Source organism: Periplaneta americana, chromosome 10 (assembly GCF_040183065.1).
Source record: "Periplaneta americana isolate PAMFEO1 chromosome 10, P.americana_PAMFEO1_priV1, whole genome shotgun sequence".
In the NCBI taxonomy this organism is placed as follows: domain Eukaryota; kingdom Metazoa; phylum Arthropoda; class Insecta; order Blattodea; family Blattidae; genus Periplaneta; species Periplaneta americana.
This window is the reverse complement of record NC_091126.1, coordinates 173,432,103-173,457,863: the sequence shown is the minus strand read 5'-3', so window position 1 is coordinate 173,457,863 and position 25,761 is coordinate 173,432,103. Positions and strand designations below refer to the sequence as shown.

The following is a 25,761-nucleotide window of genomic DNA, read 5'->3' as shown; positions in this document are numbered from 1 at the left end:
CATGAATCTGAATCCAGTATCTATACTTACTTGTAGCTCTGTCTTCACACCATTTGTGGGCGCCTGATCACAGCCCAGTGCTGCTGATGCCAATGTAGCAAGAGCATCAGAATCTGCATTCATTTCGTCTAATTGTTCTGTCTTCACTTGAGTAATGTCAGGTTTCTCGTCTTCTATTTGAGGCATTGTGCTTTCCATGGGCTCCTTGGCAATTTCAGGTTTCACATCTGGCTCCTGTTCGTCACTTAGAGCTGGAGCTTCTGCCTCGCTCTGTAACTGGTTTGACTGCAATACTTCAGAGTTACTGTTTCCAGTAGCACTCTGTATTTGTTCAGCAGTGGCTGCATCTCCTTCCACATTCTCAGACTCAGGGGAATTACTGCTATCACCTCCAGGGTTAACATCCTCTCCTTCATTTGAAGCAGGAGCATTTGACTCGGTACTCTTTGCATCACCCGTTTCTTCAGATACCGTGTTTCCTTCTGGTTCAGGATTTTTCGCAACAGTACTGTCAACCCCTTGTTGCTCCTCTGCTTCCGCACTTGTCTCTTGTGGGGTATCACCTTCTGTGGTTGCAGGAGGCGTAGTTGTGTCTGACAGGTTGGCCTGATTAGGATTCAGATCCCCAAAAGAACCTAAAACATGAACAGGTTGATTGAATTCCCCTTGCGTGGCAGTCTGAACTCCTCCAGCCGGCTGAACCACCATCACCTGATTTTCCAACTCCCCAACTTGACCATCAATGGGATTCTGTGGCAAATGTACACCAGAATGTAAGGTATTCTGGCCAAATGAGAGTGGAAGATCTAGCAAATTCTGAGTTATGTTTTCCCCAACATCCTCAGCATGTTCTTCTTCCATTGGTGGCATTGCTTCCTCCTCCTCTTCCTCTTCCTCCTCCTCATCTTGCTGTCCCAGATATTCTGTCTCTGGGAAACCTCCATACCCGCCATCGCCATCACCATCGCCATCACCTCCACCACTGGGAGGGGGAGGATCACCACTTGAGTCACCAGCATTCCCACCAGTGTTACCACTTGCTTCTCCACCATTGCCGGTATTGTCAGCATTATCCGGAGGATTACCAGTGTCTTCTTGATTGCTGCCTTGACCTCCACCTTGGTTTCCTCCAGAAGTTCCTCCCACATCATCTGTTGGATTTCCAGGAGCTTTAATAATGCTTTCTAAATCTTCAACATGGCCGTTTGTCTCCACATTGAATAGTTCATTGTCTCCTGGTGGTAAGGCTTCATGAGGTGACTCAGGGTCGATCAAGCCTGCCTCTGCTGCCAAGGCAGCAAGAGCAGCATCAGTTGTTATCAATCCATCTGATGTAGAAGCTGAAAACACATATCAACAGCTCTGTTTAGTTACTTATTACATACAGGGTATTTCAGAATTCACCGAAGAAATGTAAGGGGCTGTAGAGGGTTCCAATGTAAGTATTTTGAGATGGAGAATTATAGGTCTGCGGGTTCAAACTTGCACGTAATGGCATGAAATATTTTTTGCGCCAGTATGCCACTGATTGAACCTGCACATGGCATAGTGATACATTTGGAAATGTGTCGGATACAATATTGCTATGTCTCTGTGGCACAAGCGGTAAACATTGTAGATGGTTTCTGTCAGAGTACGAGGTCTAAAGTTCAAACTTTCAAACTTTCTTTTGACAGCTGTAAAACGAATTTCATACAATGTAAACGTTAAAACGAGACAAAAATGCAAGAAAACAATAATACAGAACACAAAACGGTTATGCAACCAAACACCAGCACATTTCTATCCAATACTTAACTGAGCTGCATTGGAGTCCAAACGACTGACTTGATCTCAAGTGAACTGTAATGAATTAATGGCTAGTACTGTAGAGTATACTCTTGCTGAAATCATAATAAATGAATACTACAATACATATTTCAGTGGCTCAGAAAAGAAAGAATTCAGATATGTCACCAATAAAATAAGAGGTATTGGGATTAAAAAAAAACTACCACGGTCAGATTCGAACATAGTACCTTTTGGCCTGGAGTTTGACACGTTGTCCATTACACCAGAACCTCATGTCGGTAAGTTTATTCTAAAATAGGTACAATAACGAAAACAAATGAGAGTGAAACAAGCAGTGCAGTGGCATGCTGTCTCATTATTTACCAGCAACTTTACAGATTCTGTGAGGGCTAAATTTTGAAAACGCGGTTGATTAGTTCTTAACATTTGGGCTGTGTAATCCCTAATAATTTTTTAAACCATCGCATACCATTCCACACCTCTACTTCATTTTAATAGTGGAATATTATAAAATGTAAACAACTTTAACAACTGATAACTCGGATGTTTTTCGTCAGAGACTCTAGATTTCTTATATTAAATTGCTTGTCTGCAACCCTCTATAACCAGATAAATTTCTTCGATTGAATTGTGAAACACTCTATATAAGATTTCATCTATAAAGAGCAAATTTAAATTGTCACTTGATAAAAATTTCACTGAATCTTTTGAAGATAAAGCAATTTAGGTATTGTTTAATGAGCTCCTTTTTCCTTTTGATTTACAAACTGCAATATCCAGAACTGCTTGCACTCACTATTCTGCACTTACATAGCCTGTACTTTATTTTCCCCACACATCTATCTGCAGACTAATTATTCTTTGGAATTTATTTATATGTAAGATGTTTAAATCTGAATTAAACTGCTGAATAAAAATGTTGATAAAGTGATGTGCTCGAACAATGTAAGTCATTCATTATAATACACTGTGATTAATAAAGAATGGTGCGAAAGTAAAAACCTATAAGAAGAATCAATGTTAAACAGTAAATTATTGAAAATAATGAAGGCAACAGGTCTCTAGTTACTGTGTCTTTATTTGCTACTTCATATCATCACTGGAAAAGTGTGGTATACAAGATCGCACTCCCAATAAAATAGTGTCATAACTCAAAAATTGTGATTTGTAAAGATATGTTATTTCCTATTAAAATACTGCTTAAAAATACTTCAATAAATATGTAACAAAACTTTTGATAATTAACTATTTTAGTATCAGAATTTCATACCTACAACCAGTAAAACAGCTTTGAAAAGTAACATGTGATTTTTCAATATATGATGTTATTTTACTGAGGGTGCGAGATGACAACAACAAATCAAGAGAAGGTATTTTTTGTCATGGAATTCGCATGAACAGGGGACTGTTATAACTAGACCTCGGATTTTAGGCTACATGTCTATTTTTGTTTATAGGGCTAAACTAAAATTACTTAAATATCTTCACGTTTCACATAAAATATGAATGTTTTATAGAAGTTTTATTGTGCCTAAAATGCCTACTATGGCCTATTTTAATATTTTAGAGCCTAAAAGTGCATATTTCGGGTAACTTATATTATATTATATTATATTATATTTATATATATATATATATATATATATATATATATAATAATAATAATAATAATAATAATAATAATAATGATTTATTTAACCTGGCAGAGTTACACACATTTTTTGCTGCAATACTACTGTACAGTAAGTTTTGAATATCACATCACAGACCTTTCAATTACTTTGGTTGTAGGAAGAAAGAAATTCCTGAAATGTTGCTGGTTTTGTTCAGTACTTTTGCGGGTAGTGAGGAAACAAAGGAACAGTGACCTTGTGAGAACTGGATTTCCCAAAATACAGACTATGAAGCTGAAAAGAAAACACACGAATCGAACAGGCTATTACTTGTCTGCAGTCAAATAATGTGCAAAGTGTTACACGTAGTACAGTTAAACGTGTAGTACAGTTTTTTTAGTATATTTATATAGTTTTAAATTAAGTTGTGTATAATTGTGTAGTTCGAATTATTGTAATTGTGTAATGCCGAAAGAGAAAGGAAACAAAAGTTCACTAATGAAGGAATGGATCCAGCAAGTTTCAGATTGACTTATGATGGGATATTGTTGCACAGAGGTGAGTAAATATTGAATAAAAACGAAACAATGAACTATGTAGCAGTAGCAGGTGATGTAGACTTAATTTAAAATACCGGTAACATGCATTTCAATAATTCAACTTTGAATATCAATAACGAATATTACAGAGTAATTATAGCTATTGTTTTCTGGTGTTTAGGTGTAGCAAGAGAAAACATCTTACATCAGTCAGCATGTTAATGGCTCCGGTCATAAAGCAAATGCTGCCCAGAGTAATAACACTAATACCTACTGCAAAACGAGACAAATAAATCCATTATAATTAACCCATTAGTGCATAGTGTCCGAAAAATCGGACACAAAAGAATTTTGTTGTACAGGTTACAGTGCTCGAGCTAATTTGTTTAAAATATGCTATACTACTTCCTCAATGTAATAGCTATATTGAGTTTAGCAGTTTCTGCTTTTCAGCTTGAATTTTCAGTGTTAGAGAACACATATTGTTAAAATAGCAACCAAGCAGTACGATGTTGTGAATAGAAAGGGTTGGTTTGATGAAGAATGCCAGGAGGCAATGAGTCTAAGAAATGACTTCAGAATTAAAATGATCCAACGGAACACTAGGAACAATGTTGATGAATTTAAGGAGGCAAGAAGAAAAGCTAAGACACTAATCCGTAGAAAGAAAAAAGAATATGAAGAAAATTTACTACGGGAAACACAAGATAGATACAGCAGAAATGATTCGAGAAAATTTTTCGAAAATATTCGGAAATTTAAAGGCGGCTTCAACCAAGAACAACCTGGTGTCGAGATAAAGATGGGAATCTGGTTGGCGAAACGGCTGGAGTCTTGAAAAGATGTACTGAACACTTTAGTGAAACAATGAATCCTGACATAAACACTGAAGAGGACACATCATCAAATGAAACCATTTATTTTGGCCCAGAAGTACAAATAAAAGAACCAAGTAAACTTGAAGTTTTTAACGTAATTAAGAAAATGAAGAATAACAGAGCTCCTGGTGAGGATCTGATAACAGCAGAGCTGATACAGAAAGGTGGAAAGCGTCTCTGGACCTACATATATGAATTAATATTAGTGATTTGGAACAAAGAAGAAATTCCTGATGAATGGAGAACAGCGCTGATATGCCCCATACACAAAAAGGGCAGCAAGCTGGACTGCAACAATTTCCAAGGAATCTCGCCGCTGAATGTTACATATAAGATTTTTACAAATATAATATCTAATTATATTAAAGCATATACAGATGAACTCCTGGGTGAATGTCAGTGTGGTTTTAGGCAAGGACGAAGTACAACCGATCACATATTCACAATGAAACAGTGTTTAGAGAAGACAAGTGAATATAATATCCCCATACATATGCTTTTTATAGACTTTAAACAGGCATTTGGTAACATGAATCGATTTAAAATTCTGGAGGCTATGAGAGAATTTGGTATCCCTACCAAATTGGTAAATTTAACAAAAATAACCCTCTCCAAAACATATAATAAGGTAAAGATACAAACAAAACTATCTGATAAATTCTTAACAGTAAATGGGGTGAGACAAGGAGACTCCTCATCTACAATTATGTTTAACATCAGCCTTGAAAAAGTCATTCGGAACATTGATATAAATTTTAATGGTACCATATTTAATAGGACCAGACAGCGCATGGCCTATGTGGATGATATTGTGGTCATGAGTAGATCTCTTGGAGTGCTAAATGAAATAGTAACCCAAATTCAAATAGAAGCAGAGCACATGGGGTTAAAAATTAATAAAGAGAAAACTAAATGTATGAGAAACATAAGACCAAGTGGCGTTTGTAATAAAGATATTATAATAAATGGACAGAAATATGAGGAAGTAGATTCTTTTAAATATCTAGGTGTTCTAATTACCCAAGAAAACACTGCAGATGCGGATATGAGGCAAAAAATTGCTGGGGGAAATAGATGCCTGAGAGCCGTTAACAAAACTTTGAGAACAAGATGCATAAGTAAAAAAGCAAAACTTACATTATATAAAACAGTCGTAAGACCAATTGTGCTTTATGGCAGTGAAACTTGGACTCTGTCAAAGAAAATGGAACAACAACTGATGACATGGGAAAGGAAAATTCTAAGGAAAATCTATGGTCCTAAATATGAGAATGGGCACTGGAGAATTAGATATAATACAGAACTGAAAACTCAATATAAATCTCCAGATATTGTTGCTGAAATCAAAGCCCGTATGTTGGAATGGTTAGGACATGTAATCAGGATGAATGATCAGAGAATACCAAAAAAGATTCTAAACACAAAACCAGAAGGCAGGCGCAATATTGGCAGACAGAAACTAAGATGGTTGGATGGAGTGGAGGACGATTTAAGGACTCTAGGCGTGAGAAGATGGAGGCAGAAGGCTCTGGTTGGACTGGAATGGACCAAGATCCTAAGGGAGGCCAAGAATAGACTACAAGGGCCGTAGTGCCAAAGAAGAAGAAGAAGAAGAAGAAGAAGAAGAAGAAGAAGAAGAAGAAGAAGAAGAAGAAGAAGAAGAAGTACGATGTTGTGCGCAAGGGGTAATTAAATTTATAAATTAATATATTTTATAACAATGTAATTTTTTGGTACTAGGTTTACGATATTTTTAATACTTCCATTATTGAACCAGCAAATAAAAATCTCCATTCTTGTTAAAAGGTTTGTTGTTAAAGAAGTGTAAATGTCAGCGTCCGAAAAAACGGATGCTATGCTCTGGATACAGTTACAATGGAAGTTGTAATACGAATGCTGTTATGAAATAATTGAAAATAAAGATAAAATTGCATAAGAGGAGCTCATTTATTATGTTATCTCACCAGACGTTGGGTTGGACACAAAGGCCTACAGACTGCCACAAATCTGATGGACACGAAGCCAATCTCAATCACCTTGGCAGAAAAATGCTTATTGGTGCTTGTGAATTACAGACTGCTTGTAAGGACAGTGATGGTGTTTCTGCAATATGAGGCACGTCCAGAAAGTAAGTTTCCCTGGGGCAGTTCAGAGAAAGAAACAATTTCTTTCACGGAAAGATTTATTGGAACAGATAAAGCAACTTTTGGGCCATTTTTCAACATATTCCCCACCACAATTCAGACATTTGTCATACCGTGGGATTAACTTTTATATCCCTGTGTCGTAGAAGTTTGTTGTCTGGGATCGGAACCAGTGTGTGACAGCCGTCTGTACCTCTCTCCTCCCTGACACTTTGAAAATACTGACCGGACAGGAGTTTGTTGAGGTGTAAGAAAGATGGTAATCACTTAACCTCTTACGGCTCGATGCATAACAGCTCTTCTGCCGGGAGGTGTTTCAACATCCACCCTACAGCCCAGATCTTGCTCCCTAATCAATACGGTTGGAATTCCCGAGCATGGAAGATATAAAGTGCCTTTTTGATAACTACTTTACATCTGTGAAATTCTTTACGCATCTCGCTGAAAAAAGGGATTTGCGCTACAGGAACTTGACAGGAAAACAGAACTGAAAACTGTCCTCTCAGAATTCAAGAAAAAAAGTGACAGATTTACATGACTTCAGAACCTGTAATAATGTCCTTATTGTTCGAAAGAATGATAACAGCGTTGTTACAGCAGCCACTAACTTTGAAAACGTGTATATCCGCTATATCTAGATGGTGAAGTGAAAAATAATGTAAAGTTTCCATTTCTCAGCCTATACTATTTTCTTCGAACAACAAAGGAATGGTAGGAGTACATTAGATCGATCAGTATGTGACTTCATACAGATCCAGAATGGTCAGAAGAAATGATGGTAGCCAATATTCGCATACATCTCGGACGACAGTGTAGTAAATACATGGTTACTCTGCAGGAAACAAAATACTTGAAAAAACTTCAACAATTTCGAAGTTTTTTTTTGGAAATAGCACTGCTAAAAATGCTTTTACCAGTATCAAGGAAAAAGTGCACCTACGAATATTAAGGATGTATGGTTATATGGACTGAACCACTGGTTCAAAGAGAAGATGTAGCAAGTGCAAGGACAAATCCAAATTTATATGTTGCAAATGTAAAATATGTCTTCACTGTAAATGTTTCACAGAATACCACAACCAGTAGTAAATATATGACAGTTGTTACCTAAAGTAAAACAAATACGTGGCAAGAAGTGATTTTGAGTGATTAAAGGGATCTTATTGTTATAAAATACCTAAAATAAGAAACAGCAACGTAACTGATCCGTGTGCATAGCGTCTGATTTTTCGGACGCCCTGTATTTCTCAAACAAGAAAAAAATAAAAAGTTTTATTGCTTCATATGTGTTCAACTGATGCTAAACAGCAAATTTTTACGAAAAAAAAAATCTTTTAAATACATAATCCAACTTTATGCACTAATGGGTTAATGACATAATGAAACAATTTTAGATTTTAATAAAACCATACACTAACCAAAGTAATTTTTCTGTTCTTGTAACTATAATTAATACATCGAAATGCCTAATAATAATTATTACAGTTACTGCAATTTCAGTAGGTATAGCCTACACACATTTTAGGTTTCAAAACCCTATTTTGAGTTGCCTTAAATTGTATTTTAGGTGCCTAAATTTGTATTTTTAGTGCCTAATTGACAATTTTTAGAGCCTATTTCAGGTGCTTAAAAGTGCATATTTAACGGCCTAAAAATCCGAGGTCTAGTTATAACATTACAGCAAAGATTCAGGGCTAAATTTGGTAAGAATGTACCACATAGAAAAATGTATTGCGCATTGTATGAGGCAATTTGAAACCAATGGCCGTCTACAGACTTTGGAAGAAAGAGTAAACAGGATACAAGCCATGTACAAATGCTGTCCTAGCAAGTCAACAAGGTGGATAGTAGGTGCCACTATCCATGGTATGGCGTATCTTATGGAAGCATAATGATAACTCTACCAGAATGTTGGATCGGCCATGCAGAAAACTATTTGAAGCGCTCACATGGGAAAGGTCGTAACTGCCAAAAATTCGAATTTTTAGGTTTTTCATTGAGAAGGTAGTAAATGGCCATGCCAATGGCACAGAGAAGGTAGTATGTCCGTATGTAATGAAACGAAGTTGACAACGTAGTCACTAGATGTTGTAAGTTGTATGTGCACAGCTGTTGGCGCGGAGAAGGTAGTAACTCCTTTTACATCAGAGTGTGTCCAGACAAATATGGGCTGATAACTGTGCAGGGCAGAATAAGAATCGGATGATTCTAATGGTCCTGATTTACGTTATTGCCAAGAAACATTTTGAGTCAGTGGACTTGAAATTCCTGGTTTCAGAACATTCCTACATGCCATGTGATAGGGAATTTGGCATCATAGAGGAAATAAAAAAAAATGCAAGACCATGGTTCCAGAAGAGGTAAGGCTTAATAATGTAATAATGATGAAGGATGAGGATTTCTTCGACTTTTCTGCAGAATGTGACAAGTTTTTGAATACATCTCCTATCAAAATCAGTACCCTCAACTGTATTGGACTCTCAAGAGCTGATTTTCCTCTAATAAAAACAAGACAGTCATTTAATGCCCTTGAAATGTGGACAGAGCACAGGATTTTTAAGAAAGGACAGTGATTAACGTCAATCACTACCTTGCAGTACTTGCAACGCCTTGAAAGAAGACCAGTCATCCCTGATGCCAAAAAGAGAGACTTGTTATCTATGTTAGACTTCCTCGATGAAAAGTATCATGAATTTTACCGAAAAATTTGTGCATAATGTATAAATAACGTTAATTCTCAGTTTGGCTAAGGAGTGATTTCAATGTTCTATTTTCATAAAATAGGATTTCAAAAATTAATCTGTGCCAGACTTTTCAAATTTCATATGTAACACAAACATGAGTGAATGCCTTTCATTTAAAGCAGTTTCTGTAATAATGTAAGTGAGAAAGTGTTCATAAATTTGTTTTTTGCTTCCCCTGAAAAATTTTGTTTTTGGCAGTTACTACCTTTCCCATGTCAGCACCTCATTTATCAATGTCACCTTCACAATCACCAGACCTCACTTCTTTCTGTGGGGCAGACCAAGAACTTTGTATGTCACCTCCATGCCACAGGACCTGAACGATCTGAGACAACACATCACAAAAGCAGTGGAATCAATATCCGAGGATATGCTGGCATGAATCTGGACAGAATTGTCATGTCACCATTGGGGCTCGCATCGACCATTGTAGCGCAGGTAAAGCTTGACAGTTAATGTGCCTTTTCATGTTAATACAGTTGAATCGGTCGGAGCTAAAAGGAATTAAGTCAAAATATGAAGTTTTTGGTTATGCAACCATTTAAACAACTGATGTCATGCGCATCGAACGGTGGAAGAAGGAACTAAGACTTTAAAATATTCTTTTATCTTCTATAACATAAAAATATACAGTAGCGTGCAAATTAATCCGAACATGACATATTTTTACATTTTCTGTCATTTTTGGCCTCACAGCTGCTCATACCGCTTTAATTGACATCCGTAATACGTGTAATTCCATTGTTGAAGGTCTGTCATTATTTTTTTTATAATATGTGACATTTTGCCTGTCGTTTTGTACTTATAAGCATTTCAGTTGTGATGAAGACTTAATACTGCAATCCTGTGTACATTCTGTCGTCTTCACAAATGGATACAACTCCACGAAAACGGTCTAAAATTATAACATTAGCAGAGCATTCTTCTATGACACAGAGGCAAATTGCTGCAGAATGTCACATCGGTTTGGCTACTGTTAATTCGATCATAAAACGATACAGGGAGACTGGATCCATCACACCCCAGAAAAAAGGAAACTGTGGCCGGAAAAGGAAGACTTCACCTGCAGATGATAGTTTAATTGTCAGGAAAAGTAAATTAAATCCTAGACTAACTGCTGTCGACTTAACCCGCGAGTTAATGGCTACCACTGGGGCGAATATTCACGTCACAACAGTGCGGCGTAGGCTTTTGGAAGCTGGACGAAGGGCTTGTAAGCCTATTAAGAAGCAACTGCTAACCCCTGTTATGTGCAAAAAACGCTTAATGTGGGCAAAATTACATCAACACTGGACAGTGAATGACTGGAAGAATGTACTTTTTTCCAATGAGTCTCATTTCGAGGTCCATGGCCACCGTGTTTCTTACGTACGGAAACGATCCGGAAAAGTAACAGCAGCTCATCTCCAACAAACACCCAAATACCCCCCTAAAGTAATGTTTTGGAGTTGTTTTACACAAGAAGGGCCTGGAGCATTAATACCTATCAAGGGAACGATGAATTCTGACAAATATATTCACTTATTGGAAACCAGAATCGTACCCCAGCTGCAACATTCATTTCCGGATGGCAACAAGACCTGGCACCATGCCATACGTCTCAAAAAACTACAGAATTCTTCAACAAGAAGAATATTCAGGTACTCCCCTGGCCAGGCAACTCACCCAACATCAACCCCATTGAGAACTTGTGGTCAATTTGCAAAAGAAGAATGCAAAAAATGGATTGTTCTACAAAGGAGAAGATGATTTCTGCCCTCATTGGTGTATGGTTTCGCGATGAAGAAATTAATAATATTTGTGGGAAATTAGAGGAATCCATGCCAAATCGTCTCAGAGCTGTTATTAGGAACAAGGGAGGCCACACAGATTACTGAGGTATGTCTTAGATCCCTTTTTTTATCCTGTTTGAGTGTTTTTGCACAAGTAATTACTTTGTTCGGATTAATTTGCACGCTACTGTAATATTTGTGTTATTAGTGGAATATTTTTTGCTTCTCCTGAAAAGATGTTAAAAGTGACTTAATTCCTTTTAGCTCCGTCTGATTCAGTTGTGTTATGAATAAATCAGCTTTACTTTTGCACCACCCTTTTTAATTACTTTGTATAACTCTGATGCACTATGAACTTACACAAAGTTGCTGAAGGTTGCTTTTGCTTTGGTGCTACAGTAAGGTTGGTAACCGATCTTTGTGGTGATGCTGTCATACTGGAAATGAGATGAACTCTTTGTGTCTTGATTGATTGCTGTTAAAATAAAACATGATAGGAAATATTATATTGTACTCATGATTAAAGTAAACAAATCCTTCTGTAAATTTACTAATGTTAATTTGAGAGTCAATCCACAAGCTTCAATCTTGTTGTCTGAAGGTGTCAAAAATTCTTCCTTTGATGTGATGTCATATTATGATGTTACTTTTCTTTTGTCTCCTTTTCTCTTAACTGTCTATAGTCTCAAATACGTCAAGACTCTCAGGTGAAAGTGTGGATCCCTCTGAATGTGATTCATCTTGATTTATTAACAACACATCAAATATTAATATCATTTTATGAGAACGTTGAAATCAATGACAGTAATTCTGTTTGTCTTCAGGAAAACTCCAACCACGATTATAACAATATTTTATAAATACCATAAAATGTCAAATATTCTTAATGAGTGTGTCTTGCTCTTCATCTGAAATAGTCCATAAAATTAAATTTACTCTAAAAAAATCAGACACCAACAAATGCATCTCACTTACAGGATTTAAACTTTATATGCATTCTGCAGTGATGTGAACATATTCTGCATTCATTCCTGCTAAAGTCGCAACCGGTATCACCTTTCCATAAGATAATAGGGGTAAAATATCATTACAAATTAAATTTTTTCTCTTTGGAATGAAGCATAAATCAAACACCGCAATAATGTATAAATCATTTCATTTAGATAAATCTGTATTTAATTTTAAAATTTAGAACTATGAATCCACAGTTTCTCCTGGATTGGAAGAAAATAATACTTCATTATCAATACAAAATTCCCATGCAACATCTTATGGATAGGAATAGGCTTACAATAAATAAAGATAAACTGGTCATATGTGTAACTGACCTCAATAAAAATTGTACAGTATCCTACGATACGAGTCCTCCATGTTTGACATCTGATAATGGCTTGAGCTTCGATGGTCACTACTGCAGTGACATATACAATGTCATCACACTGAAAAGTAATACAACTTTTCTTGCATTTCCAACAAACCACAAAACCCAATTAACATGGTTTGTTTGAAATACGTCACAATGACTCATATAATCTATGACACAACCATTTTAAGAACACACAAAAAAATGGGAAAGAGAAATTTTTTCGTCTTTGAACAAAATTATACTAAAATTTGGCCAGCGATAAGATTACGATAAATGATAGATATCCCAAGAAAAATATCTTGATATAAGAATCCTGCTAATTATATTTAAATAAGTGAGAGAAAATGCTCTGCCTACCTCACTCTTCATTCTTGGACGAGATTATATATAAACAATCCCAGTCGAGCAATGGAATGAAGACGCAGCAAAACTAAGCTTCTTTTAATGCAGTATTGGATGATATTTGCAATATTTTATTAAAACCTGTCTTGTATGAATACACTGAGTGTGTTCATAATCTGGTTCAATGCCCATTGCTCCTCTACATAACAGAAATATGAATAACTAATGTCTCATGTACAATATTGGACTTTTTGGCATTTCTGTTATGAAGAGTTACAGCATGAAATAATGAAAGTGCTGATCAATTTGATCAATTGAGGAGCTCACTTTCAAAATATCTCTTGTCCACCTGATAACAAAAATGAGCTTCCTGTGCCCATGCATTCTTCAATTATAACTCTACATACAACTGTCATGATCTGGCTTCAGAATGCCCTCTAAATCACTAAAATTTTGCGTTAAAAGTAACTATTGGAATCAAACTGGCCCTTGTTAACAGCAGAATTAGCGACAAAATGTTAGTTTCAGCTTTGAAATCAAAGAGTCTCATGCTCCCATTTGATTCTAAATGCACCCAAACTCTTTGGTTTCATTATGTGTCTTGCCTAGCTGATATTAAATTTTAGACCTAAAAACGTTTTTCTTGATTACCCACAAAGTTATAGGAATGGACAAGGGTCGTTTTGAGATTAAGCTCCTCAATTACACTTCTTACCCAAGTGTTGCATTCACAATTAAAATTATTGCAGAGACTAACAGATGAAACAGCTAATTTTCCAGTTTCTAATCACTTGTAACATGACATAACGAATTTTTAAATAAGTCGTGACTCATAAAAAGTTTGTTTGTAAAGTATGACAACTTTTATTGGTCTCTGAGTTAAAGTGTTTAAACAATTATTACATTAACAACTTCGTTGCGAATTAGCTGTTTCCATACCTTACATGATATATTTAACTAGTGATACTTATATGAAACCAATATTTTCACACAATAATTGCAAGTAAGTATTTTATAGTTAGTCATATACTTCATAACATCTTCATCAACAGCTTATAGGTGCAATGTTAGTTGGAAACAAAAACGGTTACAGAGTTAGTAAAGCAGATGTCTCGAAAATAAAATTACACCTGGACATGTCATTTGCTGCGTACTTAATATAATACAGAGTGTCCACATGAAACTTTTACAACTAAAGATGTAAATAACAAATTATTGGGACATGATATCTGGATGCGGTTTTCTGCATGTTAATCAGAAACTGTGAAAGTTTTTATGAGCATTTTTGTTGGATTGCTAAAATGTGTTTTTGGTTGCAGGTGTGAATTTTGGTGAAATTTTAAAGTGAAGGAGATGTGTATACTTCAGGAGATGGCACAATCTATATCCTGGTTTATCGAGACACGATCAGTACAGTGGTCATCAGAACACTGCACTCTCGGGCTAGTGTCTCTTACAGCACCAATGTGCATTCCTGGCTGCTGGTGGGTACGCTTCCTCCTGCACGAGGGTGCATGCCGACATGCACTGCTTACCCGTAACCCATTTCAGCAAGTGCTGACGACCACTGGCCTAGTAAGTCCATTTGCAGTGCCACCAGGGAATTGAACTTGCCATGTTCGAGTGTCCACAAAGTCCTTTACAAGAATCTGAGGCTGTACGCGTACAAAGTTCAGCTAGTGCAAGCTCTTCAGCCAGATAATCATCCACACAGCACAGCATTTGCTGTCGACATGCTGGCTAGAATTGACAATGAGATAGGATTCCTTCAAGGACAAATGAACCTTGCACACATTCAATGTCCTCCACACTTGTGCTTTGCCGCCCACCTGTCCTTTTGCCGTAGCACACTCCCAGTTTCTATAAATTTTTGGTGCCACACCCAGATTGTTGGCAATGATGGCGGTTCTCTTCCATATTGGGTGCAGACGTGAAGTTGCACCTATGTGTCTGATCATGCAGAAAACCGCATCCAGACATCGTGTCTCAATAATTTGTTATTTACATCTGAAGTTGTAAAGGTTTCATGTGGACACTCTGTATACTTCAGTCATTAAGAGAGAAAAGAAATTACTCTTTTTTTTTTGTTTTCACGTTTGAACACGTTCACATAACGAGATAAATGACAATAAATCGATTTTATTTGTTTACAATTTATTCATATTTTATTGTAAATATAACATAACTATGGACAAGTCTGATTGTTTTGTCATTGTTTAAGAATATTTCTTTTCTTCTCACTTCAAAGACTGAAGAATGCACAAAACACAATTACAAATATACACAATAATATATAAATCTGTAAAACACATAACTCCCCAGAAGTATGCCTTTCTAAAAGATAAACACTTCCTACTACAATCTACAATGCAACGCAACACTTGGACAAGTAGTCTCTTGAGATGTTAGAACTAGGAAACATTCAACACAGGACAAATAAACCATACACATGTTTCTAAATATGGAGGTGAGTGGGTAGTGAATAACATTAACCATTTTACAAACAAATACCTCTAATGAACAAGTCAGTAACCTCGAAAAAAAGACGGCAAAAGTAAAACTGTACTAAGACCAATTTTTATATATATTTTAAAACAATTCTTAAAGAAGAGACGTACCAGAGTTAATATTAAAGCAGGTATGTGATGTACAGTAATATACTTTTGTAAGAATGTATGGAAGCAAACTCTAAGAAGGTTAATATTGTGTTAAGGGGAGAGGATGGTATTTTTGATGAAAAAATGACCAAATTAAAAAAAAAAAAAATCTTTAAAATATTCTGTAATATGTGTGGATCGCCATTTTTAAACTTCCTGCATTATGGATTTTTAAATCACTCGCCCACTTTTACTGTTGTTTCCGGTAAATTAAATTTTCAAAATTTTTTTTTCTTTAAAATACCCTTTGTTATGTGTGAAATGCACTGCATAAAATTTTGTGGGAATTTGTGCCCTTATCGGATGTTGAGACGTCATTTTTAAACTTCCTGCGCTATGGATTTTTAAATCACACGCCTGCTTTTATCGGTTTCCAGTAACTTCATTTTTTTGCTACATTGCCAGACAAAAATGGATATAATTTCTGAACTATTAAAGATACATGCATGGAATTTAGAACACATATTCTTTAGACTATTAGGAAACTTTTCACTGTAACAGAATTTTGTTAATTGATTTCATTTTAAAAATACGTCCGTTTGTTTGCAAGAAAGGAAATCAGAAAATTGTTACTAAATTTTAATTGTTTATTTTACAAACGTAGAGACTAATAACAAAATTCTGTTATAGACAGTTTGTGGAACATACTTTTGCATATACATTGCAAAAACTGTTTGAATCTATCTTTAAAAACGGTTTAGATATATCGGTTTTAGTACAATCCTGCATTGGGTATATTTTTTTCAAATTTGGGCCCCCAAATATTTTTTTTTCAAAATATTTTTATTTGGTTGAGTTGCCACAGCTATGAGCTCTCTACATACAAAAAATTAATAATTTACACCAAATAGGAAAAAAGTAAAAAAAGATACCATCCTCTCCTCTTAAGAAAATAAACCATTTTGAGCATTTATATGTCTAATATTGTTAATACAGTGTGATTCCCATGCTAGAGGTCCCAAACTTTTGACTGTAAAACTGCCATTTACTTAAAGTTTGTCTTGAAATTTTGTATGCACATACCTTCAACAATGTAAAACAGGATCTAACCCCTCAAAATAGGTTTGGACTCTTCCAGTGATCTTGATTGATTTTTGTTCTGCTACACTCATCTCGAATGTCTAATGATTAACAATGTACACAATCGAAGAATGCGTGTTCCTTGTTTGTAAATACTGGCCAACGGGTTTGTTTAAAGCATGACAAAGGGCATTTCAGACTAAACCACAAACAAAATTACACACCTTATCCATGATTCACTGGTTTAAATTCTTGAACACATGACACACAGTGAGTAGTTTTGATTTTTTGCAGCTTTTTGATATGGTGGAATATGGGAGATTAGTTTTTTGGGAAAGTCTTTGCAATGATTTTGATGGTTATGCCAGTAATCGCTCCTTTATATCCTGTACTGTCTCTTCAAACAGTTTCTGGCCTCCTGAATGCTGTGTGACAAGGCTTCCCATTGTCTCTAACTTTCTTACCAATTTCTGGATATAATACTTTGAAGATACATGTCTCACACTAAATTTAATCTGAGATGCTCTTTGACATGCTTTAAATGAACCCGTTTGCCAGTATTTACTAATGAGGAACATGCGCTCTTCGATTGTGTACATTGTTAATCCCTAGACATCCGAGCTAACACTACACTAAGTATATTATGGTATTTCAGTGTACAAATAATGGAATTGATATTGATGTCTAATCAATAAAATGAAACATGCTGTATGTTTAAATGTTTTATGGAAATTAACATTGCTGAAATTCTCTCAAAATTCTTTGACCAAGATCCCCACAGAGTTAAGAACGAAAAACAAACTATCAATAATGAAAACCTAAATCCAATCAAGAACTAAATCTTCTTAACAATATTTCTCTAGTAACCGAATCAAATGGACAAGCAAAGTGAACTTGAAGTTACGTAACACAGATGGATTCTACAGGGAATGCACTTTGCTAAATTTACCTTATTTAACTCTGAAGTTTTAATATTCTGAATAAGTGTGTCTTGACTAACCAGAAGTTTTTTAGTTAAATGAACCCAAATATACACAGGGCAACAAGAGCCTCCGATGTGGAAAAAGATCAATTGGCTGGGGAAAAGGACATTGCAGAAAAAATGAGGACTAGCCTAATGGAAGTAATGATGAAATAGATGTAGCAAACTAATATAATTTAGCAAGTAGTTGGCCTGTTCTGTCTTAAAGAATTTGAAGCTTAGGTTGGTCCTTCCAATGCATCTTGGTTAATCCTCTGGATAATCTGCCTATTGGCTTGTAATTAAGTACTTTTGATGAAGGATCGGTGGAGTGGAGAAAAATTCTCTCTGGCACCGGGATTCGAACCCGGGTTTTCACCTCTACGTGCTGACATTCTATACTCACTGGATTCCAGTTCCAATGCCAGATTGAATCCTCTTGGTTTAAGCTCCACCTCTCAGTTTCCCTTTAGTGGCCAACCCTCATGCACCGTGTCACAGATATGTGACAGTGCCACAATGTCCAACACACTAATGTGCAGAGGTGCACTCATTACAAGCCGGGATCCGACGGAATGATCGCCATCTTAAATCACTAAGTGATTATATACGCATATCATATTATTGCAATGTACCAAAGTATATATGATATTTCTGTGCAGAAATTCTGCGTTATCATATGATGAAGGATCCGTGGAGCAGAGAAAAATGTGGCTTAGTCAATAGAGCGTCAGCACGTAGAGCTGAAAACCCAGGTTCGACTCCTGGTTCGGAGAAAATTTTTCTCCACTTCACTGATCCTTCATCATATGATAACGCAGAATTCCTGCACAGAAATATCGTATGTACTTCGGTACATCGCAATAATAATTAAGTACTTTGTTTAGGATCCTGTGTGGGGGCGTTTTTTCTGTATGTTGAAACCAGTTTGTTCTGTATGTTATAATTTTTTTGTAAATATTTTCTACCTTAGATATTTATCTAATTTCAATGGATACCTCTGTTATCACGTTTTGCAATCCACGGTTTAACTCACAGGCATTTCTTTTCCAGTAAAATGCTTATGTAATAACTGAACTAATTGCAGCTAAACAGGCATAATATTGTTCTTCATTCATGGTGCTATAAATTTAACGCGTAAATACTAGTATCAACAATCATAAACTTAACACTAAGTATTAGTATCAAGAAATCGTAAACTTAACGTGTAAACATTAGTATCAACAAATCCTCGGAACACGTGTTAACTGTTGTGGAACAAGTGTTAGGTGAGCTTTTGTTCCTAATTTTAGGTTATCTTTTATAAAATATTTTATAAAAGATTTTATGTGGTGTAATATACCTCAAATCCTATCTTTTATCAAAGATCTTTGATAAAATATTTTATCATATTCTTTGTCAAAGAACTTTGATAGTGTAATAGCAGCCTTCCTCCAATGCTATCACATGGACCTTTACCATGCGACGTTGCAAAGAAGTGCCATTCAGCGCTAATTCCATAATCGTCTTCACATAAGCAGATACTGTATTCTAAAAATTATTTTTGTTTTTATATTGCGAATTTGATCCATCGGAAAAGTAGAATAATTTTTCTCATATCGCTGAATTCTTACTTTAAGAAATTGATTGCTTCGGATTGAAAAAAGTGAAAGGAATCAGTTCATGTTTCATGCTTCCTGAGATGGCAACAATACTTTTGTGGCGAATTTTGTACTTTCTTTGAAATATAATACAAAAGAATGTATTGTGGCTTTGCAATTGTATGTATGTATTTTATTATCATACAGGATGATGTTGGACACGTCAAAGAAATTAGAACTAGAAATAGTTCTAGAACTAATACACATTAGCAAAATAACCAAGAGAACGCGGATCCAATCGCAGACAAGAAACCCAGGCAAGAACTATTATAGGCACAAGAAATGATAGTGACGACCTCCAAGCAGCCGAGAAGATGGCGTGGCTATACATTGGGAGACTGAAGAAAAGTACGACCCCAGAAATGGTGGCTAAATACCTGGAAAGAAATGGTATCTAAGGAAACATCATATCTTATATATCCTATCTTTTATCAAAGATCTTTGATAAAATATTTTATCATATTCTTTGTCAAAGAACTTTGATAGTGTAATAGCAGCCTTCCTCCAATGCCATCACATGGACCTTTACCATGCGACGTTGCAAAGAAGTACCATTCAGCGCTAATTCCATAATCGTCTTCACATAAGCAGATACTGTATTCTAAAAATTATTTTTGTTTTTATATTGCGAATTTGATCCATCGGAAAAGTAGAATAATTTTTCTCATATCGCTGAATTCTTACTTTAAGAAATTGATTGCTTCGGATTGAAAAAAGTGAAAAGAATCGGTTTCATGTTTCATGCTTCCTGAGATGGCAACAATACTTTTGTGACGAATTTTGTACTTTCTTTGAAATATAATACAAAAGAATGTATTGTGGCTTTGCAATTGTATGTATGTATTTTATTATCATACAGGATGATGTTGGACACGTCAAAGAAATTAGAACTAGAAATAGTTCTAGAACTAATACACATTAGCAAAATAACCAAGAGAACGCGGATCCAATCGCAGACAAGAAACCCAGGCAAGAACTATTATAGGCACAAGAAATGATAGTGACGACCTCCAAGCAGCCGAGAAGATGGCGTGGCTATACATTGGGAGACTGAAGAAAAGTACGACCCCAGAAACAGTGGCTAAATACCTGGAAAGAAATGGTATCTAGGGAAACATCATATGTGAAGAATTGCATAATTTAGGAGGCAAGAAAGCCTTCAAAGTAGGCTTCCCTTTTAACCACATCGAGGAGACAGAACGGTCAGACTTCTGGCCACAGGGAGTGATAGCCAGACGATTTCGATTTCCAAAAAACAATCAAGACGAAGGAGTTGAACTCATCTAGACACATAAAGATATTACTGTGGAACATCGAAGGCCTACGCAACGCAATGTCACTCACACCAATAGAATCAATAGCAGCATATGATGCAATCATCCTTACAGAAACCTTCTTAACAGAAGAATACAACATTCAAGGACACTACGGAATACACACTTTCGCCCAACCCACAGCAGGAAGGCCAGCTGGCGGAGTATCGATCTTCCTCAAGCCAAAACTAGGAAAAATCAGAGAAAGCTTAAAAACCGAAAATACAGTCTTGGTAAAAACCGAAGATGTGACCATAATAGGCATGTACATCAACCCACAATCAACAGCAGAAGATGCAGTAGAAAGGATAGCAGAGGTCATCACACAAACAACCGAAGAAGAGAGGATCATCCTTGCAGGAGACTTGAACTGTAGAATAGATAAGCAAAACACCAAGTCCGAAGTGGTTCTGGACACGTTAACAGAAGAAGGGTTTACCCTCATAAACAAGCCAGAACTAAAGACTTACATAGCTCCTAACGGAACCAGTGCTATAGACCTTGTACTCCTCAAAGGAGAAGGAATGCAAGCAATTAAACGAGATGGACTTTGGGCAACAGGAATGGCTCCTATAAGAAAGCACATACCGATTGAAACTACAATCAGAATTCAACAGTCTCAACAAATCTCGAATATAAAAGTACACAGAGCCTCCAGAAAGATAGACACCAGAAAACTAAAGGAAATGCAGGCCAAAATCAGAACAGCATCACAACTAGCAAAGCAGAACAAACTCGGGAAAGCCGCTAAACTACACACATCAATCCTCCAAGAGTGCAGCATCCCAACAAAGGAAAGAAGAGCCCAACCCTGGTTTGACAAAGAGTGTTTCGATAAGCGGCAGGAAACTTTAACAGCACTCCACCAAGCAAGAACCGCAAATCAAAAAGATATCCTATCGCAATATGCTACACAGAGAAAACAGTACAAACAACTAATAAAAACGAAAAAAACCACAATACATAGAGGAAGAAGCAAGAAAACTAGCCGTGGAAGCCAACCAAATCCCCTTCATCACACTCAGAAATTCAAGACCAACAGTAGGAAAGGAAATCACCATGGACACATGGAACTCCACTTCAAAGAAATCCTGAATTACCAGCATAAAGAAAAGTCACATCGGCCACCCAAGAGAGAAACGACGCAACCACCACCTCCTATAACCAGGAAAGAAATAGAAGAAACAATTACAGCAGCCAAGAACAAGAAAGCAGCGGGACCTGATGGCATATACATGGAACACATAAAGGACTCCTTACATCTGACGGGTGACTTCTGGTTGGAGCTACTCAACAAATGCCTACACCTAGGAACAATCCCAGAAGCATGGAGAACATCGACAATGAAAATTCTCTACAAGGAAAAGGAGAAACCAACAATCCTCATTCCATCTAAGGTATTGTCCTCGAGAATGTCGCTTTCAAAGTACTCACAAAAATACTAACTAACAGACTAGTAGTGGAAGTAGACAACCGTATCCCAGAATGCCAGTTCGGATTCAGGAAAGGCAGAAGCACCCTTCATGCCATAAGCTACCCAATAGAACAAATTGAGAATACCCTAAGACACCCTGGGAAGAAATACCATGTAGTGTTCGTCGACTACTGCAAAGCTTTCGACCTAATAAACAGGGAAACACTAATTAGAAAACTAAGCAACATGATCGGCGAATCACATGCCTTAACAACAATAATTGCAGACATTCTAAGCTACAACTACATTCAAATATCAGACGAAATTACACTATCTAACAAAATAATACAGACAAATGGGGTACTACAAGGAGATCCTATCAGCCTGGTCCTCTTCAATATCATGACCACAGACATAACAAAAATCACAGAGGACACCACAGCATCGATGATTATGTACGCAGACGACATGACGATAGGCTCGTCCAACATAGAAGAACTACAACAGGTCCTAAATAAACTCGTGAGATGGGCCGAGGAAAACAGCCTACAGATAAACCACCAGAAAACAAAACAAATGAACTTCAGAAACGGCGGCAAACAACTGCAGAACGAGCCACTTGAGGTAGTGCAAAAATTTAAATATTTAGGAGTAACACTTCAAACAACACTAAAATCATACAGAATCCACATTCAAGAAAGAGCAGCCGCTGCAATAAAAGCTATGTAAAATATTAAGAATCTGCAACAACTAGAAACAAAAACGGCAATGACCTTATTTAGGTCATATATATTTTGATGTACCGAAGTACATATGATATTTCCATGCAGATATTCTGCGTCATCATATGATGAAAGAATTTTTCTCCGTTCCATCACTCTTTCATCTTATTTAGGTCAGCTATAGCACCAATAGCAACCTACAGACTAAATATCATATGGGAAAACTTAACAGTCAGCGACATGGGAAAAATTGAACGAGTCAAATCATCCTTCATGAAAAGAGTACTAGGAGTAGGAAGAACAACTCTCTCGAGACTAACATACGAACTAATGAAGGAACGCTTCTTCATCGAAGATATTAGAACACAACTCTGCATGCCGAACACCCCAGCATACAAGAAAGCCCTTGAAGTACTCAGAGGAAAGAAGAACGCCATCTGGAGCGAGTTCTACATAACAGACGCCATGACAACCAGAGACTGGGCAAACACAAACTACGAACTGAGACACATAGTGACCCGTTACGCAGTACATGGTTTTCACCATTAGATCTGTACCACCAAGAGATACCACGAACCCAACGACGAATGTGTGTGTGAACTGTGTCAGAAGCCATGTGGACGATATCACGTTGAAAACTGCAGAGAGAGGAAAACCTCGCTCACAAACTTCTGCAAAGACTAACCTACAAATCCTATGCACATTGTGCGCATTTCATTTCATTCATTAGCAAAATAATTCTGATATATATGATAACGTGGTGTATAATATTGACAAATGATTGAACACTACAACTAATACAATGATATTGATCACACAACTAAATTTATATAAAAGCAATGTCACATGAATAAAGGCAAAAAAAAAAAAAAAAAAGTAAAATCTTCACTCAATAAACCTAGAACTAATAATTATCTATGAAATCTTTATTACATACTATCAATAAATATATACGTACAACTTAACAACATTTAATAACTGTAAAAAATTAACATTCAAGATATTCTTGTATTGAATAAAAACAACCATCCATAAGAAATTTCTTTAATTCTTTTTTGAATTTAATCTCAGCATTTAAATCTTTAATAGATCCGGGTAATTTATTAAATAGAAGTCTGCCATTGTAATAGAAACTTTTCAAAAAGAGAACTTTTGTGTCCAAACAGGTGCAAATTAGACTTTCTTCTTGTATACCGTAGTGATTGTGAATTTGTTCATTTCTGGTAAATTTTTGGAGTTGTTTATGGATACAAATCAAAATCTCGTATATGTAAATGCATGGTTCAGTGAGAATGTTTAGAATTTTGAAATAAGACCTATAGCTTGTATTGCTGGGAAGATTTAACATAATTCTTATGGTTCTTATGGTTTTCTTTTGAATTTGAAATATTCTGGAACAATGGTTAGATTTTCCCCAAAAAGTTATACCGTATGACAATAAGGAATTAAGGACTTGTTCCAAAGCACACCTTGTACTGAATCTTATATTACAAAAGAATAATTTTCAGAAAAGTATGGTCGACCTGGTTGGCAAGTTGGTATAGCGCTGGCCTTCTATGCCCAAGGTTGCGGGTTCGATCCCGGGGCAGGTCGATGGCATTTAAGTGTGCTTAAATGTGACAGGCTCATGTCAGTAGATTTACTGACATGTAAAAGAACTCCTGCGGGACAAAATTCCGGCACATCCGGCGACGCTGATATAACCTCTGCAGTTGCGAGCATCGTTAAATAAAAACATAACATTTTCAGAAAAGTCTGCAATAACTATGTAATTTTCAGGTTGTATATTTTCCTTGCATTCCGTAAAACTTTCCGCGCGCAGCCTTCTATCTAGCACATGTGTATGCATAAGCCGGCCTACGACAGCAAACGAGTTATTAGGTGGGGATCGCAAGCACGTGCATCCCCCCGGAAAATAAATTGTTGAAAGTGTATATATGCAGATCCACATTTTTAATTGCAGTAGTTTACAGATAATACATCAGGGAATAAGTCTATGGTTGTTTCCCCCCCCCCCCCCAGATTCTTTAACTTGGCTATTTAATGTAGTAATTTTGCTTTGAAAAAGAAACAATTAAAAAATTAGGCCAAATTTTTAATTTATTTGTTATAGGCCTGAAGTAATCTGACATAATTAGGAACATTAAATCCAGACGTTTGAGATGGGCAGGGCATGTAGCACGTATAGGCGAATCCAGAAATGCGTATAGTGTGTTAGCTGGGAGGCCGGAGGGAAAAAGACCTTTAGGGAGGCCGAGACGTAGATGGGAAGATAATATTAAAATGGATTTGAGGGAGGTGGGATATAATGGTAGAGACTGGATTGATCTTGCTCAGGATAGGGACCAATGGCGGGCTTATGTGAGGGCAGCAATGAACCTCCGGGTTCCTTAAAAGCCAGCAAGTAAGGCCTGAAGTAATAAAAAGTATTGTATTTTGTCTTTCAAATGCGCCAAAACCAAAATCTCAACTATATGTAGACACAGAGTTTCAAGTGAGCTTATATAACAGTGCACGTATAATTTGCGTAATTTTAAATAGTCATAACTACACAAATAATTAATAATTATGGAAATAAAACAATACGTATCTCCTTATTTGATGTCTGGAATTCATAAAAAAAAAATCTACCATTTACGAGAAGGTCGTGCTTTGTTGCTGTGCGATTTGACGTGGAATGACTCTTATGTGAGAACAGTGTCTTGTACGAAAGTATGTAGGAAATTAGCAGAGTAGTTTCCTGGCACTCAGGTTCCACATAGAAATACTGTAAGAAATCTTGTTCTGAGATTTACTAAAGAAACAGGATGAATAAACGATAGAATTTCTAACTGAAAGAAATGTG

The 25,761-nt window shown here is 36.3% G+C and overlaps 1 protein-coding gene across 2 annotated transcripts in view; it reads right to left on the bottom strand.

Annotated features, from left to right (window-relative positions):
- The window catches only part of LOC138708157 (host cell factor-like), a 208,325-nt gene that overhangs the window by 25,163 nt on the left and 157,401 nt on the right, over positions 1 to 25,761 (bottom strand). The window contains exons 13-15 of one of the 2 annotated variants that reach the window (XM_069838413.1): positions 12,810 to 12,920; positions 11,842 to 11,956; positions 31 to 1,340 (exon numbers count right to left, since the gene is read on the bottom strand). In XM_069838413.1, the coding sequence (XP_069694514.1) occupies positions 31 to 1,340; positions 11,842 to 11,956; positions 12,810 to 12,920 (1,536 nt within the window). The remainder of the gene's footprint in view (positions 1 to 30; positions 1,341 to 11,841; positions 11,957 to 12,809; positions 12,921 to 25,761) is intronic. The other variant, XM_069838414.1, reaches the window with a different exon arrangement.